At 39.8% G+C, this 18,785-nt stretch overlaps 1 protein-coding gene across 6 annotated transcripts in view; it reads left to right on the top strand.

Moving 5' to 3' along the window:
* The window catches only part of LOC115840783 (proton-coupled amino acid transporter 2), a 75,507-nt gene that overhangs the window by 25,200 nt on the left and 31,522 nt on the right, over positions 1–18,785 (top strand). For 5 of the 6 annotated variants that reach the window (XM_060296506.1, XM_060296505.1, XM_060296509.1 and 2 more), the window contains 2 exons: positions 13,673–13,908; positions 15,715–15,937. In XM_060296506.1, the coding sequence (XP_060152489.1) occupies positions 15,787–15,937 (151 nt within the window). In that variant the 5' untranslated portion in view covers positions 13,673–13,908; positions 15,715–15,786. Of the gene's footprint in view, positions 1–1,735; positions 1,844–13,672; positions 13,909–15,714; positions 15,938–18,785 lie in introns of those variants that run through there. The other variant, XM_060296510.1, reaches the window with a different exon arrangement.

The raw sequence follows: 18,785 nt of genomic DNA, 5'->3' as shown, positions 1-18,785 counted from the left end.
AGGGGGAAAGACCCAATGATGAGACAGCAGAAGACTCTAAGACCTCCAACAAAAAGAAAGCTGCATTTAAAAGAAAATACCAAGAGTCCTACTTAAATTACAGGTTCATTGCAACAGGTGATTCACATTCTCCAAGACCGCTTTGTATAATATGTGGCAACTGGCTATCCAGCAAAGCCATGAAAACTTCAAAACTGCTTCACCACATGGAGACCAAGCACCCTGCATTAAAAGACAAGTCTTTGGAGTTTTTCAAAAGAAAAACATGTGAACACGAAGAACAGAAGCAATTATTGAAGACCACCACTTCATCAAATGTGTCTGCACTGAGAGCATCATTCTTAGTGGCTAACCGCATTGCTAAAGCTAAGAAGCCCTTTACTGTTGGTGAAGAGTTGATCCTGCCTGCTGCTAAGGACATTTGTCGTGAAAATTTAGGAGAGGCTGCAGTTCAAAAGGTGGCACGTGTTCCTCTTTCGGCGTAACTAGACGATGAAATAGCAGAGGATACTGAGGCACAATTGTTAGAGAGGATTAATGAGTCACCATGGTATGCAATCCAGGTTGACGAGTCTACCGATGTTGACAACAAGACAACAATGCTTGTTTTTGTGCAATATATTTTTCAGGAGGATGTTCATGAGGATATGTTATGTGCACTTTTGTTGCCAGTCAACACCACAGCTGCAAAACTATTCGAGTCTTTGAATGATTACATGTCAGGAAAACTGAATTGGTCATTTTGTGTCGGTACATGCACGGATGCAGCAGCTGCCATGACTGGATGGCTTTCTGGTTTCACTACTCGGGTCAAAGAGGTCGCTTCTGAATTGAGTCTATGCACTGTGTCATCCATAGAGAAGTGCTGGCTAGCCAAAAAATGTCACCTGAACTTAACAATGTTTTGGAGGATGTGATTAAAATTATCAGTCACATTAAAGTACATGCCCTTAACTCACATCTGTTTGCTCAGCTCTGTGAGGAGATGGACACAGAGCACACACACACACACGTCTTCTCTTATACACAGAAGTGAGATGGCTTCTGAAGGTAGATCTCTGCCTATAATTTTTGAGTTACAAGAGCTGCTCCAGAGATTTCTTTTAGAAAAACAGCCACCACTGGCAGCACATTTCAGTGACACAGAATGGGTCACAAAACTTCCTTACTGGTGTGACATATTCAACCTGCTCGACGAACTCAATCTGTCACTTCAGGGGAGAACGACAACTGTGCTGAAGTCGGCAGATAAAGTGGCTGCATTCAAAGCCAAACTGGAATTGGGGGTGGGGGGCGACAAGTGAACGTTGGGATTTTTGACATGTTTCAAACATTAGCAGAGATTTTGAAAGAGGCTGAGCCAGGGCCTTCTTTCTCCCAGCTGGTGCATGATCACCTATCTCAGCTTTCAAAAGAGTTTAAGCATAATTTCCCAACCACAGAAGACCCCCGAAATGGGAAGGAAGGCATCTGAGACCCATTTGTGAATAAGCCAGGTGAATCAACTTTGTCCGTGCTAGAAGAGGATCAACTGCTTGAGATCGCAAATGACGGTGACCTTAAAAGCATGTTTGAGACAACTTCAAATCTCCATACATTCTGTATTAAGGTCAAGGCGGAATATCCTGAGATTGCCACAAAAGCACTGAAAAGCCTGCTTCCATTTCCAACATCCTGTCTTTGCGAAGCAGAGTTTTCTGCAGTGACAGCAACCAAAACAAGATCATGGAGTAGACTACACATAAGCAACACACTTCGGGTGCCACTGTCTCCCATCACCCCCAGATGGTACCATCTAGTTGCAGGAAAACAAGATCAGGGCTCCCACTGGTTCTGCATTATGGTGAGTTGTATAATTATTTCGTTATATATTACAATGTAATAATAACAGAAACAAAGTGCACACTAAATGTAATGCGCTTGAATCATCCCGAAACCGTCCCCCCCACCGACCTGCTCCGTGGAAAAATTGTCTTCCACGAAATCAGTCCCTGGTGCCAAAAACGTTGTGGGACCGCTGGTCTAAATTACACCCGTTCTACATGCCCACCTCCTCTGGGTATTGTTCCCTGATCCACACAGCAGAATCGCCACCTTATTTTTCCCTTCTCAACTCAACCCTATTTAAAAAAAAAAAAAGAGGTAGATTTATTTTTTTCCTTTAATTTATTTATTTAAAAATTTTTAGTTTATTGAGGTAACATTGATTTATAACATTATATAAATTTCATGTGTAGGACATTATATTTCGACTTCTCACCACCAAAAGTTTAGTTTCCATCAATCACCTGTTGATTTAAAAAATATTCACAACCTGAAAGTTGAGAGTTATGTTTTATCCAGTGGGAATTTTTAGGACTCAAGCCCAGGAGGCAGCACCTCAAGTAACCCTGAGAGAACTGCTTCAAGGAGGTGGGTGGGGGAGCCAGGTTATATAGAAGTTTTGCAACAAAGGGCAGGTAGTTGGGAACATCAAAAGATTATTGTTAATTAAAGAAAACCAGATACCCCAAGTTAAGGAATTTAGCACTTTTCTGTGTATGGGAAGATGCAAGAGTCTCAGCTCACTGAACTCATTCCTTTGATATGCATCTCAGCTATCTAGGGACAGTATCCTATATTTTCATATTCTTAGTTTCCTCAAGGTTCACAGTAGGGAGTGGCTGCAATCTGATGGCTGCCTGATAGCAGGTATTCTTTCCTTCCTGAGTTTCCTCAGGGCTCACCGGCTCACATTGGAGGGCTGCAATCACTGATGAGTGTGACATCCTTTGTTTAAATATTCCATTTATCAGTCCCTCCTTTTGGTCAGAAATTTGATCAATGTTTGGGAGACATTTCATGACCAAATTTTGTCCCACAGCGCTGGGAGGCTCATCCCAGATCAGGAGAAAATTCTTGTTGCTATGCCATTCCAGGTGTAATTTTTGGATTAGGCCCTGTTGGTAATTAAAGAGTCTCTGGATCCTCTGTCTTACTAGTCTACTATGATCTAGGAAATATTTTTCCTTATCGTTTCTTCCCATACCTAGAATCACACTATCACAATTATTTTATAAGAGTCATAAATGTGATTTATTTTTTCAAGATGTTTAGCCATCATCAAATTTGTTGGAGGCCTGGTTGCCCACTAAGTACTGTAAGAGACAACAATCTTATAAGATAGACAGGATATAAGTAATGCAGCTAGTAATATTGACAAAGTCATAGTGCAGCAGGGAGACACAAATCATCAACAATTCGGAAATAAGGAACAAATTAAAACAAGGATTAGTATAACTAGTTGTAATAAACCATCCAGTCCATAGGAGAGCCAGGTGGAGAAGCCAAATTATGGGCAGGATCAGGTACAGAGAAAAAGATAAATGTTTTATCTTTGTTTACAAAGGTATACTTTATCAAGTTGTATGTCATAGCATAAGAGAAAAGTTTTTTCTGAAAAACAAAGATTAAAGCTAGTATACTTCCCAAAGTCATAAAAGTTATAAATCATATTCATCAGTTCATTCAGTCCCGTGTAATTGATTCCTGTTGATCTGGATGAAGTAATCAGGTTTTCCGTCATTTGTTACACAGTAAAGGCCATCAGAAACTTATGTTTGTTAAAAAAAAGTTCTTTTTATGAGTCTTGAAAATCTTCATTTTGTAAAAGCATCAGGACAAAACTTAAAATAACGTGGTTAAAGATTTGAGTACAAGGCAATTAGTAGGAAACGTGGATATTTCTGTGACATATAACATTTTAGAATAACCGGAATTATGACTGATAACGTTATATCAGGGCATACCAATGTTAGGAATTCCATATAAATTTTGGAATATCTATATTAATGACATTTATCCATACACTATAACCTAATTTTCATCTCCAGTCACTTGACATTGTTTCTGAAGTAATTAAACATACGAAATAAACTTAGTTTAACATTCCTCTCTAAGATGTCTGACATGTTCCTTCAAAGCATCCCAGAGTCAGCTGGAGGCTAAAAGAGCTTTAATTGGATTTTAATATTTGGGAAGTTTGTTAAAAATATCAAAACATTTTAAAATATAACAGGTCACTGTGAAACAATATTTATTCATTTAACCAAAGTCACAAAAAGATTACTTAAGGGCACAGAAACTCACACAATCTGTTATCAAAAAGGAGCACTCTGAGAAACTTTGTTCAAATTCCAGTCTTGTACCGGCTTATTTAACAACAAAATCTATTTACTTAATTAACTTCAATCTAAATTTAGTTAATCCTGACCATGTATAAAACTTTTTCCCCCCCTCAGGGTTTTCTTCCACAACCTTTCATCACTTCTGTCTTTATATCAGCCTGTCCCTTATTTTTTTATCCAAATAAACCGACCAGCCCTAAGACATATTTTTTTTCTTTTCCCTCAATAAAATGTAATTCCATTCCTCAAAGCTTCTTTACTGAAAACGCACATTCTACTTTCCTACTGTACACTGAAATGTTTCCGTATTATTCCTGTTAGCTTTAATTACATGTTTAAATTGGAATCCTCAACTCTTAAAAACCTTAATTTCTAGTGAAAGTTAAGAAGTAAGCAATTATGAACTGTCTTTCACATTAACATTCTGTAAATTGGTGGACATAAATACCAGTGATGATTTCTAAAAACATTTGTTTTCTTATAGAGGACATCTCAGGGTGGCACCAAACATTTTCATTAATAGTCCTAAATACCTTTCGTTTCTCTATTTAGTAATTGATGTCTCAGTATCTTATTTTTTTGGAAATTATCTAGCTATTTAATAAACTTTCATCACTTAAATTAGCAGAACTCTAGAACTTTAAGGTATCAAGTATCTGTAAAGATCATTTTAACTAGACATTCCTAAAATATAATTAATTTTAAAGAGTTTACCCAAAAGTTCTTATCTCATTTACATTTACTTTAAAGTTTCAGCATATCAAGTTCTTTCCTTGCAACAGGTATAATAAGGTCTTATTTGACTTCTATTAAACCTGGGTAATAAAGCATTATACTTAATGTTGATGACTAAGGATATGTCTATTAATTAGATCAACAAACAAACTTTAATACCAGATATCAACTTCATATTGAATATTTCCCAGTTCATGTGAACCTGAAAGTCATTTTGGCCGGTTTCTTTATTTGTAATCACTTTCTTTTAAAATTAAATAGAGCTCTTTATAAATTCAATTTTGATAATACTTTACAGAGGTAGAGATATTTCATATATATAATGTGTACATAGACATAAACAGGCAAAACTAGAGAGCTCATGGCTTCACTTTAAAAAAAAAAAGTTATGAATCAGGTATTACAATATAAACTTACCAGTTTACAAAGAACAGTTGGAATACGTTAACGTTGCTTGCTCAGATGACTAAGGCTTTACTATTTGTAAAGTTTAGCTGAGGGAGCATTCCCAGCGGTTTGAATTTTAAAACTGCCACTTTGCTACTTTTTTTCCTTGGTTTCAGGTCTTGCCAGACTGAGCTAATTAGGCTCAGTCTCAGTTCCTTGTGGCCTGTATTTGCGTTTTCAGTTTGTAGAGATTTGCAACAGAAAGACAGTTGCTTTTAGTTTCCCAAAGAACAGGTTTGTTACCTAAACCATACTAAAAGGTTTTTTCAGTGACAAGATTTCTAACTAAACTGAAATTTATTTTACGAGTTCTGTGTTCGAGAACTTTAGTGTTTAATTTCTCATGCCTTTAATGGTTTGTATAAGGCATTCAGCAAAGACCTTCTTTCTGAGTTTACAAGTTAAGCCAGAGCAAAATCACTGTTTTTCTTTTTATTAGTCCTTGAATGTTACTTCCCAGTTTTACTTACTTTTATGGCTCAGGTGACACTATTGGTGTCTTTTAGTATGTTCAATTAATATTTCCTGAGGGGCGGATTTATATGCCTTGTCTTATAATACCATGTAGGGGAGGTATTTTCTAGTGAAGCATGCCTATCCCACAATATAATTAAACAAAACAGATGTATCCATCTTATATAAAGTCCATTTAAATATACCAATTTTATATATTTGCATCTCAATGCCGTCAGCTTTTTACTTTTCATTAGGATCCAATCAACAAGTTTACAGGAGGAGTTCTAGAAGTTTTTCTTTTTTTTTGTTCCCTGTCTATTTTATCTATTTTTATATAAAAGGCTCTGGGATCCCCAGAGCGGGGTTGAGCCAAGGAACTCAGACCCTTTGGCCTAGCTGTTGTCCCAAATCGTTGTTGGTCAGGTATCTCAGCGTTAAAAGAAAATTTTTTTCTAGCCCCTTAAATATATTTTAAAACTGGGGTAAATAGAACGGACTTGTTTGGCTTTTAATGTTGGGGACCAGTAGGGGGGTCCCTTTTGACCCATTTAACCTTAGGTCGTGTAGTAATGTCAGATACCTTGTGTTTTAATTACATAAATGTCCATTTTATTTATCCCATTTTAAATAACCATCTAAAGATTTCTTTATTTATTTGAGATAATTCCTTTAAAATTTCTACCTTGGTGGAAATAGTATCCAGACTTTCCTTACAGGATTTTTCCTGTTAACGTTAATTATTCTAATGTTTTTATTAGCATCTGTAAGACCCACTGAGGGAAAGCAAAGATCAGGAATGAAATTTCCCAAACCAGTTTTTCTTACTTGTTTTAAACTAAAGAAGATCTTAGGTTAATCATTAGATGTATTTCTTTTTTCCACCTTTAATTTGATTTTTTTTTATTTTTATAGGTACCAGTAAAACAGTTGTTTATAATAAGAGTGCACTAGACTCACCAATTTGTTAGTTTCTCCAGTTTTAAAAGGATCCATCATTTGGCCATTAAAAACATATATATATTTATAGTGATTCAAATCATTAAGACGCAAGAGGCTTCCCCATAAGAGAGTGGGGGAGATTGTAACCAAGGTAAAATACGAGAGTTTACTCTCAGAAACAGTATGGCAGAGGTTAAGTTTTCCAAACACATACATACACATATAGACATACATGGAATGTCCTAGGAAGATCAGGTAGAACATATACATCTCAAAGACACAGAAAGAGAAATGCAGGTTTCCCTTTACAAGGACTTTGTTTAAAGTCAGAATTCTGAAAAGGTATTTTTATCAAGCCAGCTTTTTAACCTTAATTTAACTTAACTGCCTCTGCACTAAAAGGGCCTCTTCATTTTTAGGTCGAGATTTACTTTAATTTCCAATTAAGTAAATACTAATTGATATAGATCTGAAAACCCGGGCTCATAGGTCCAGATGGTTAACTCAAATTCCTTAGCAAATCCCAATGGATTTTTTTTTTAATATTTATTTATTTATTTTGGCTGCGCCAGGTCTTAGTTGCAGCACGTGGGCTCTTAGTTGCGGCATGTGGCCTTCTTATTTGCAGCATGTGGCCTTCTTAGTTGCGGCATGCGTTCTTCTTAGTTGCGGCATGCGGCTTTCTTAGTTGCAGCATGCATCCAGGATCTAGTTCTCCAACTAGGGATCGAACCTGGGCCCCCTGCATTGGGAGCGCAGAGTCTTACCCACTGGACCACCAGGGAAGTCCCAACAAATCCCAATGGATCTTGACTTGGATCGGGAAGTTCCTTAGCCAAGGCTCTAAGTTCTGTTTCGGTCCAGGGTGTGTACCTAAGCACCAAGGATGGCTCACCTCTCCCTGTAATAGTTTTCTCCTTAAAGAGAGCTATAATCACTTCTGATTTTTTATCTTCCGTTGCTGGGGAAGAGGGAGCAGCAGGAAGTGGAAGAGTTAAAAGAGAAAAAGAGATAGCGTCTGGGCCAGGGAATTCTGATAGGAAAGGATACATGGGAGGAGCAGAGGGAGAGACAGAGTCAAAGACAGAGTGCTAGCAGCCTTTTTTAGTTCTGATGGTTTCAAAAAGTTACTCTATCATTTTCTCTTTTAGAAGCTTCTAGGTACCAATCATTGTAAGCTTTCCATTCAGTCTAGTTGGTCTTATGGCCGGCTTTTTCTAACTGTGCACACAAATATAGCAATTTTGGAATATCAGAAGAACCTAAATTTGGCCATTTTAGGTTGAGATCTCCTTTAGTATAATTTCCCCAATTAACTAGGTACTTGTAAGTATGAGCTCTGTACAGTGTGGTACATGAATCTGGCTGGGGTGTTAGTCGGAGGTCGGTTTTCTGATGCCCCTCGTTTCTCTGTTTTGAGAGATTCTATTTCCCATTTTAAGTTGAATTTGTCAGGGATGAAATTTACTAGTGAAGCTGTATCGTGGGCCAGTGTGCTGCCTGTGAGCTTTACTCCTCTAGGCATCACCCTACAGTCGTTTCAGCCCTCTTCTCCCTTCGGTGGTCTAAGACCACTGCAGGTGCTTGGATCACTGAATGGCCAATTCTTATCCGCAACCCCTGGACGAGCAAGTGCTTTAATGAATGAGTAGGTTTCCCTATGGGACCACTGCACCGGTGTGACGCCTCTGCCTCCACCACTCCCGTAAATTTCTCAGTTGCCTGAGAAAGCTGTAACCGGCCGGGGGCAGTCTTGTCCCTTGTCTTTAGAGCAAGGCTCTCATGTAATATCTTCACTTTTATCCCAACAAATTCTATTAAGGCAGCCAAACTGAGGAAAAGCGTCAGATCAACCTCTTACCTAACTACTCAGCCAACCACTCAGTCTCCTACAACTGAGCAAACCCTGGTTTCTTTCAACCAGGCACTCCCCCCACCCTACCCTCCCCCCGCCCAGTATCTTTCAACTGGGTGGGTATTTCCCTGGTATCTTTCAACCAAAGCCTGGGCGGGGGGCAGGTACCCGCTATACACCACCAAATACAGCTCAGGATCATCAACCAACATGGGAGATCCGAGAACCAGGAGAGACTTACCCAAATTCGTCTGAACTCTCCAAGGAGGCGGACGGGCACAAGGGGCCTCTGCTGGTACCAAGCCTCCGGTTCCTCATAGAGTTCAGGCAAAGGAGAGAAGTCCACTCTGGGTCCCTTGCTCATGGTCACCGTAACTGTTGACTTAAAAAAAAAAGCACAACGTGAGAGTTGTGAGTTAAAGTTTTATTTGCGGCAAAATGAGCACTGCATCCGAGGAGACAGTTTCAGATAGCTCTGAGAAACTGCTCTGAACAGGCAGGTTATATAGAAGGTTTGTAACCTGCCATCTAGCAGCCATCAGACTGGGGCCACTCCCTACGGTGAGCTCTGAGGAAACTCAGGACGTGAAAATACAGGATACTGGCCCCAGATAGCTGAGGTACATATCCAAGGAATGAGTTCAGGGAGCCCAGACTCTTGCACCTTCCCATACATAGAAAGGCGCTAAATTCCTTAACTTGAGATATCTGGTCTTCTTTAATTAACAATAATCTTCTGATGTTCCCGACTACCTGCCCTTGGTTGCAAAAACTTCTGTGTAACCTGGCTCCCCCCCCTCACCTCCTCAGAGCAGTTCTCTCAGGGTTACTTGAGGTGCTGCCTCCTGGGCTTGAAGTCCGAAAAATTCCCTCCGAGTAAAACCTAACTCTCAACTTTTAGGTTGTGAATAATTTTTTAAGTCAACACCTAATGGAATATGTCTCTCTCTCTTTTTTTTTTAAGGTAAGGTACTAGTTTTATCTATCTATCTATCTATTTAATTATTTATTTTTGGCTGTGTTGGGTCTTAGTTGCTGCGCGCAGGCTTTCTCTAGTTGCAGTGAGCAGGGGTTACTCTTCGTTGCTGTGTGTGGGCTTCTCATTGCGGTGGATTCTCTTGTTGCGGAGCACAGGCTTTAGGCGCGTGGGCTTCAGTAGTTGTGGCACGCGGGCTCAGTAGTTGTGGCACACAGGCTTAGTTGCTCTGCGGCATGTGGGATCTTCCCGGACCAGAGCTCAAACCCGTGTCCCCTGCATTGGTAGGCGGATTCTTAACCACCGCACCAACAGAGAAGTCCCTCACTATTTTTTAATGCCCAAACTTCATAGCATAAATGTATCTCTCCCACTATAATTTTTCTGTACAATATTTATTTAGGAAACATTTACATTTATGTCCCCAGACTCAATACAACAGGTTTAACAAAACAATCTGTGAGAAATATCTTGAGATATTTCTTACACTGTCTTACATCCCAGACACAGCCAAATGTTAGAATCCCACACAGACAGCTTAGAACACAGAACAAATGTCCACAAAGAGGATGTGGAAGATGTTACTGTAAACAAAGCAACTTTTTGTAACAAGCACGTTAATTTGTGTTCAGAATCACATTGTAAGCATTTATAGCCTAACATCAGTTAATTACGTACATAGCGACACTCTACTGAGTTTTAGTTATGTTTCAAAAATTGGCTGAGTGTTTGGGTTGATGTGTCATGTGACATAATCTTTCCAATTCAAAATAATAGGAACTTGATTATCAGGCATGTTTGCACAGGTCAAAATTTTAGGAGCAGGTTACTGATATTAAGAAGGGTTTCTTTTCCCCACAACAACTAGGTATTTTGTTTTTAGGGAAAAACTGTAATAAGGGCTCTCATTCAACTCAACCTAAAGTAAATGGGGAACAAAAGGAGACTGTGTGAGAAAGATCTTGGGAATGTTCATGGAACGGTCAAGCCCCAGGAAGGATCCTGAGGCAGTCAGAGGTGGGAGCAGACACACCCAGGAGTCAGGTCATATCAGGGCTTCCCGAGCCTCTGCTCAGGTTGACTCTGTGTATTGGCTTCCTTCCTTCCTTTTGATGTGAACGAGCTCTATCCACAGCTCTTGACTTTTACTTTTTACCAGTGGTTGAGAGTCCGCCTGCCGACGCAGGGGACACAGGTTCGTGCCCCGGTCCGGGAAGATCCCATATGCCGCGGAGCGGCTGGGCCCGTGAGCCATGGCCGCTGAGCCTGCGCGTCCAGAGCCTGTGCTCCGCAACGGGAGGGGCCACAACAGTGAGAGGCCCGTGTACCGCAAAAAAAAAACAAAACAAAAAACAACTTCATTTAGAATTTGACTTGGGAAAGTTTGTCAAAGATAACAAAAGGTTTTAAAGCACTTGGTCAAATGGGATCGCAGGTCACTGTGAAATAATACTTATTCATTCAACCAAAGTGACAATAAAAGATTTTAAAGACAACTATAGAAAGTTATACCAGATTGCTTAAACGGTAAAGAAACTTTACAATATGTTACCAAAAGCAAATCAGTATTCTAAGAAAACTTTGTTCTCTTAACATACAGAGAAAACCAAATTCTAGTTTTTGTACCAGCTTACTTTTAATATTAAAATTTATTTGCTCAATTAAATTTCACTATTATCCAGTCTTTCTTTTTTTTTTCCCCCGAGAGAAGGAAGGATTAATTATTACTTGCAGCAAGTAAGGAGAACACTGAGGATCTTTCCCACAGCAGTGTCTCCCCAGACAGCAAAACTGGGGACATTTTAAGCTAAGGGTACATGCATATTCATGAGGGGGCTTCAGCAGAGGAAAATCCAGCATAGAATTGGGGCAGAGGTTGACAGAGTGCAAGCTTTAGTTGGTTGAAATCAAGAGGTTCCACATCATCATTCTGTCCTCCACATGGGTGGGGGGCCCTCAGTTCCTGCAGAGCTCAAAGATGTATTATTATGTATATCCTTTGGGAGGAACTAAGACTCTGCTTTACCAGTACACGATTGTTTGGCTGCCATTTCTCTGTTCCTGTATTCCTTTGTTCCCTTAAGATCATTAGTTACTGAGAACTATTCAAGGACAAGCATTGCAGCCAGGCTTAGATCACAAAATTAGTGCAGGAAAGAAAGTGGGGCATGAGAGGGTGGTCACATCCCACCCAGGTCTCAGGCGAATCCCTAGGATGGCTGCTGAGTATGGGTTCTTGGCTCAGCACAGGAAAGAATTCAAGGGTGAACTGAAGTGAAAGAAGCCTCATTCAGGGAGATACACACTCCACAGACAGAGTGTGGGCCACCTCAGAAGGCGAGAGGCCAATATTAGCCAGTCTTGACCGCGTACAAAACTTTTCTTGGGTTTCCTTTCCCACAAACCTTCTAAAACTTTCTTTTTCACCTTGAGATTTTGTCCTGTGTTTTCCCTTTCTTTGTCTCTCTCCAGGACAAAATTACTTTCTCTTAGCAAAATGCATTTCCATTCCGTATACCTTTTCCTTTCATATAAAAGTGTTTTCCTTATTTTCACTTAATTTCTAGTGAAAACCAAGAAGGAAGCAATTATGAACTGTCTTTTACATTAGCGTTCTATAGATTGGTAAACTTATAAATATTATTTATGATTTTTTTAATGTGCTATTTTTATAGAAAAAATTCACTGTAGCACCCTGGTGCTACACTGAAATTTCAGTCCTAAATATCTTTAACTTCTCTTTAAAAGGAAGCTTATGTTCAGTAATTAATGTTTCAGTATCTTATTTGGGAATGATCTAGATATTTAATGTTAATATTTAACTTCCATCATTTAACTTAACTTAGCAAAACTCTCAGGTTTCAAGTTACCAAAAATCTGGAGAAAGTTAATTTTAAGTAGACATACCATAACATGTAAGTATTCTTAAAGAGATCACCTGAAAGCTCTTACCCCATTTATATCTATTTAATTCACTTGTTCCCAACAATTATGTTTAGATTACCCATGAAACTTTTATGAGACATTAGACCAACTCAGCCATCATTCTAAGCTATTTTTCTTACCAGTGAATTTTATTCATTTTAATTGATTGATCAATTAATTAATTAATATTTTATTTTTGGCTGCGTTGGGTCTTTATTGCTGCACGCAGCCTTTCTCTAGTTGCAGCACGCGGGGGCTACTCTTCATTGCAGTGCGTGGGCTTCTCATTGCTGTGGTTTCTCTTGTTGTAAAGCACGGGCTCTAGGCGTGCAGGCTCAGTAGTTGTGGCTCGCGGGCTTAGTTGCTCCGTGGCATGTGGGATCTTCCCAGACCAGGGCTCAAACCTGTTTCTCCTGCACTGGCAGGCGAATTCTTAACCACTGCACCACCAGGGAAGTCCTTACTGGTGAATTTTTTTTTTTTTCTTTTTCTTTGTGGTACGCGGGCTTCTCACTGTTGTGGCCTCTCCCGTTGCGGAGCACAGGCTCCGGACACGCAGGCTCAGCGGTCATGGCTCACGGGCCTAGCCACTGCGTGGCATGTGGGATCTTCCCGGACTGGGGCACGAACCCGTGTCCCCTGCATCAGCAGGCGGACTCTCAACCACTGCGCCACCAGGGAAGCCCCTTACTGGTGAATTTTATAAGAGGGATAATATAACCTTATTTGACTTTTAGTAAACCTGTATTAATTAAACCAACAAACTCTAATAACAAATATTAACTTAATATTGAATATTTCCTAGATCATGTGAACTTGAAATTCATTTGGGTTAGTTTCTGTTACATTTAGAAATATTTAATTTGTAAGCACTTTTAAGTCAGTTAAATAGAGCTCTTTTATAAATTTGATTTGATAATACTATCTGAAGGTAGAGACATATCACATGTATAATGGACACACAGAATATAAACAGACATTTTCAGAGATCTCATAGCTTCATTTTAAAACTTAGTCATGAATCAGGTATTAATGATACAGTTTAAACTTACTAGTTTATAAATAACCGTTGGAATAAGTTAAATTTATTTGCTTAGATGACTAAGGCTTTTTTACTATTTGTGGAGAAGACTTTTTAATTTTATTTTTATTTATTTACTTTGGCTGCTCCAGGTCTTCGTTGTGGCACACAGGATCTTCACTGTGGCATGTGGGATCTTTAGTTGTGGCATGCAGACTCTTAGTTGTGGCATGTGTACTCAGTTGTGGCCTGCGGGCTTAGAGCATCCTGCGGCATGCACGCAGCATCTATTTCTCCAACCAGGGATTGAACCCAGGCCCCGTGCATTGGGAGCGCGGAGTCTCACCTACTGGACCACCAGGGAAGTCCTGTGGAGAAGACTTTTAAGGTTTGTATTTGTTCTTAATAAATCTTTATGGAGCCTGTGAATTAAGATTTTGGGTGAGGGAGACTTTCTAACAGTTTGAGTTTTAAAACCTTCTTTTTCCCTTTTTTTTTTCCCCCTTTGGTTTCAGGTTCTATCTGATTGAGCTAATTAGGCTCAGTCTTAGGTCATTGTGGGCTATATTTACATTTCTGATTTGTATAGATTTGCAAGACAAAGATACCTGCTTTTAATTCCCCCAAAGAACTGGTCTGCCACCTAAATTATATCAGAAGATTGATTTGCTAGACTACATTTTCCTTAATTTGGTTTTTTTTTTAATATCAGCAAGTATATTTCCCACTAAACTGAAAATCAAGGGCTCTGCATTCTAGAACTTTAGGATTCAATTTATTATGTTTCCAGAAGTTCGCACAAAGCATTCAACAAAGGCCCACTTTCTGAGTGCACAAGTTAAACCCAGAGCAATTTACCCTAGGGGAAAAATGTCTCCATTATTGCTTTTATTATCCCCTGAATATTAGCCCCCAGTTTTTACTTCATATTGTGTGGACTCTGGTAACTCTCTTCGTTTCTTTTAGTATTTTAATTAATATTGATTGGGGGGCAGATTTATACGCCTTGTCTTCTAGTACCAGGAATATTGTGCAAGTATTCCCCAGTGAGACATAATGTCTATCCCACAATATAATTAGGCAAAAGAGATGTAACCATCTTATATAAAGCCCATCAATTTTTATCAACTTTCATCTCAATTCTATTAACTCTTATACCTTTAACTTTAGCTTCCATTAGGACCCATTAACAAGACTTGGTCTTACAAGGAGTCTCAGAAACTTTCATTTTTATCCCCTGGCCATTTTATCCATTTTTGTGTAAAAGGCTTTGGGGTCCACAGTGATGGGTTGAGCCAAGGGACTCAGGCCCTTTTGTCAATCTTGTAACTTGATTAATTGATCTAACTGTTGCCCCAAACAATTGCTGCTCAAGTATCTCAGTGTAATTTTCTTCCAGCCTTATAAATTTTTTTGAACTGGGGTAAATAGAGCAGACCTGTTTGGGTCCCTTTAATGTTGGGGGGGAATGCTAATAGGGTCTCTTTGGCTCATCCAACTTTAGGTGGTGTTGTATCAAAACCTTTGTTTTAATCCCATCAATTCATTTTATTTATCCCACTGCTTAATAACCATCTAAAGATTTCTGTCCTGTTGGGAGGAGTACTTTTAAAATTTCCACCTTTTTGGGGAGAAGGCTCTTGACTTTCTCCTCAGCTTCTTCTTTGTTAATCAACTTAATTAACATTAATTAATCTAATATTTTTATTAGCATCTCTAAGACCCATTGAAGGGAAGCCAAGACCACAAATAAGGCTTCCTAAACCACTTTTTGTTTGTTTAATTTGTTTTAAATTAAGGGTGTTCTTAAGATTAGCTTCTAATTTGGTCTTTCCATGGTACCAATAAAACAGCTATTTATAAGAGACTCTAAAAATTTACCAATTTAGAAGTTTCTCCAACTTAAAGGGTCCATTGTCTGGCCATCGATGAGTAGTATTTTAATAGCAACTCAAACCAAGACGACACAAGAGTCATCCTCAAGAGAGAATTCAGAGGATGTGTTACCGAGTCCAGGCTCGCTCTGCTCGCCACACGACAGGCCAATACATCAGGAGACGAGGTGTTGAGGCAAGGAATAGCGACTTTATTTGGAAAGCTGGCAGACCGAGAAGATGGCAGACTAGGGTCCCCCAAAACCATCTTATCAGGGTCTGGATGCCAGTTTCTTTCTTTTTTTTTTTTTTTTTTGCAGTACGTGGGCCTCTCACTGTTGTGGCCTCTCCCGTTGCAGAGCACAGGCTCCGGATGCGCAGGCTCAGTGGCCATGGCTCATGGGCCCAGCTGCTCTGCGGCATGTGGGATCTTCCCGGACCGGGGCACGAACCCGTGTCCCCTGCATCTGCAGGCGAACTCTCAACCACTGCGCCACCAGGGAAGCCCGCCAGTTTCTTTTATAGAACAGAGAGGGAGAAGAGGTGAGGAAATAAAGTAAAAAGGCCATTTATCTTGCAAAATAGGAGGGGATCTGTTAATTTCTTCTTTTCTGCAGCCATTCGCAGGTGGGTAGGGTCAAAATGTCTCTGTGAGCTGAGCAAAGACACTTTGGTACCCTGTGGCAGGATGCTTACAGCCTTAGACAGTGATTATAATAACAAAAGCAGTGAAAAGTTAAAGTAAAACAAACAGATCCAACATGGATTCAGAATTGGCTCTTCCCTGTTACAGATGCAGCCTTCACAAAGATCCAGAAAGTTTACTCCCCAAAATAGTCTAAGAAAGTAAAGGCCTGCATTGTAGAGGCGATGCAACAAAGGCGGAGATGACAAAGGCTCCTTATGGGCTGGGACCCCTTCTGATAAATTTCCCTGAAAATTGGCACAGTTAAAGAGACTGCTCAGAATCCCAGTCTATTTGACTGACTGCCAAATGTATGTGTACGTTCTGGACGGCAGAGACCAAGCTCTCCAAACACAGAACAAAATGCCTAAAAAGATCAGTTAGAACATTTACATCTTAAAGGCATGGGGAGAGAAGTGCAAGTTTCTCCTTTACTGGGGAAAGAGGAAGCAGCAGGAGGCAAAGGTGATGAAAGAGAGAGAGAGAGATGGCATCTGGATCAGGCAGTTCATATAAAAGAGGATATGAGGGAGGAGCAGAGAGTGAGGCATGGTTAACATTAGCAACTTTTTAAAAATTCTGATGTTGTTTCAAGCAATTTTTTGGTTGGTTTCCTACAAAGAAGTTAGTTTATCATTTCCTCTTCCAGAAGTTTTTAAATACCAATCAAAATAAGCATTCCATTCAGTCTTCTCTTTAACTGTAGACACACACACAAAAATTAATTTTGGAACGTGAAAAGAGCCCCAATTTGGCCATTTTAGTTTGAGGTTTCCTTTAGTATATTTTCCCCAATTAAGTAAGCATTTGTAAGTATAATTTTCACAGGTAGCATACATGAACCAAGCTGGGGTGTTAGCTGGAGGTTGGCAATCTGTTGCTTCTTTTTTTTTTATTTTGAAATGTTTGTTTCCCATTCTGGGTTGGTTTGTCAGGATGAACTGCTACAGATGATTGTGTGGTGGGCCAAGGTGCTGTCTGTGAGCTTAACTCCTCTAGGTGTCACCCTAGAGTCGTTTCAGCTCTTTTACATGTCTTGGCTTTTCCCTTTGGCAATCTAAGACCTCCGTGGTTGCTCAGATCACTGAGTGGCCAGCTCTTATACGTGGTTCCCCAGAGGAGCAAGTTTTTTAAATTAAATAACTGGGTTTCCCTATGGGACTGCTACCTGGTATGAGGACTTGCCTCCACCACTCCTGCAAGTTTCTCAGTTGCCTGAGAAAGCCATTGCTGGCCAGGAGGAGATGTCCCTTTTCTTCTTCAGAGCTGAAAACTCTCATGTAACATTTTTACTTTTATTCTGACAAACTCAATTAAAGTAACCAATTCGAGGGAAAATAACAGGCCAGTCTCCTACCTAATCACTCAGTCTGAACCTACTCATTGTTTTTCAACTGGGGCAACCCAGGTACCTCTTCTTGAAACTAAGTTCAAGGAAGACATACTCCTCACAGGGAGGGGTTTATCCACCACCAAATAAAACTTAGGATCATCAGCCAATAACGGGAGATCCAGGACCCGGGAGAGACTCAACCAAATTCATCTGGAATCACTGACGAGGCAGACAGGCACAAGGGGCGTCTGCTAGTACCAAGACTCTGGACCCTCATAGAGTTCAAAGGAGAAAAGTCTTCTCTGAATCCTTTCATGGTCACCAAAACTGTTGACTGAAAGAAAAAATGCACAACGTAAAAGTTGCAAGTTAAGTTTTATTCAGGGACCTTACTGAGGACTGTAGCCCAAGAGACAGCCTCTCAGATACCTCTGAGGTATCTTATCCAAAGAGATAAGGGAGGCGCCAGGATATATGAGTTTTTCTGCTGGAAAAACAAAAAAACACATAGTCAAGCATCAAAAGATAATCACAAAGAACACACATCTCAAGCTAACAATTTTAGTGTTTTTCTTTGTATGGGAAGATGCAAGCATCTGAGTTCATTGAAATTATTCTTTAGATATGCATTTTAACTATCTAGAGCCAGTCAAAGCATAGAATGCTTCCTGAATTTCCTTCAGGGTGAACTGTCAGTGGGCGACTGCAGTGGCTAATGGCCTAATCCTTGCAGAACTGGAATGGCAGGCCCTAAAATTCATTTGGAAATTTGATTGATGCATGAAACCCCAAAGTCTTGAACCACATAAACTATGTACATGGGAGGGTTTTGTTTTGTTTTGTTTTGTTTTAATTCTAGAGTTTCTACTATGCACTAGGGATATAAGGGAACATGGGAATAACTAAACTACAGCTTCAGAGACTTGGATTCAAATCAGAGCCCTGCCTTTAGGCAAGTGAAGTAAACTTTTCTGAGCCTCGGTTTCCTCATCTAATGAGGATAATAAGAGTGCCTACCTTATGTAACACACTTAGTCTAGAGCTAGGCACATGTGAGTGTATTATCATTTTTATCTAGGCAACAGGAGAGCCATAGTAAACAACCACAGGCTATGAAAAGGTGGCTGAGGAAACAAGGATGGGGTAATAAATTCCACCTGAGTGTTGGTTTCATTGTTGTTTTTGAAGTCCCTATCTTCCAGCCCAAAAGAGTACTTGTGTTCATTTCCACCAGATTATATTGGGTTGGCCAAAAAGTTCATTCAGGTTTTTCCGTAACATCTTACAGGAATCCGAACTTTTTGGCCAACTCAGTACCACCTCAGGCAAAGCATTCCCCGGCTGTCTGCCTCAGTTCTCTAATCTATTAAAGA

This window comes from Globicephala melas, chromosome 3 (assembly GCF_963455315.2).
Source record: "Globicephala melas chromosome 3, mGloMel1.2, whole genome shotgun sequence".
NCBI classification, from domain to species: Eukaryota; Metazoa; Chordata; class Mammalia; order Artiodactyla; family Delphinidae; genus Globicephala; species Globicephala melas.
The sequence above is the reverse complement of the archived record's forward strand: the minus strand, read 5'-3'. Positions and strand labels throughout refer to the sequence as shown.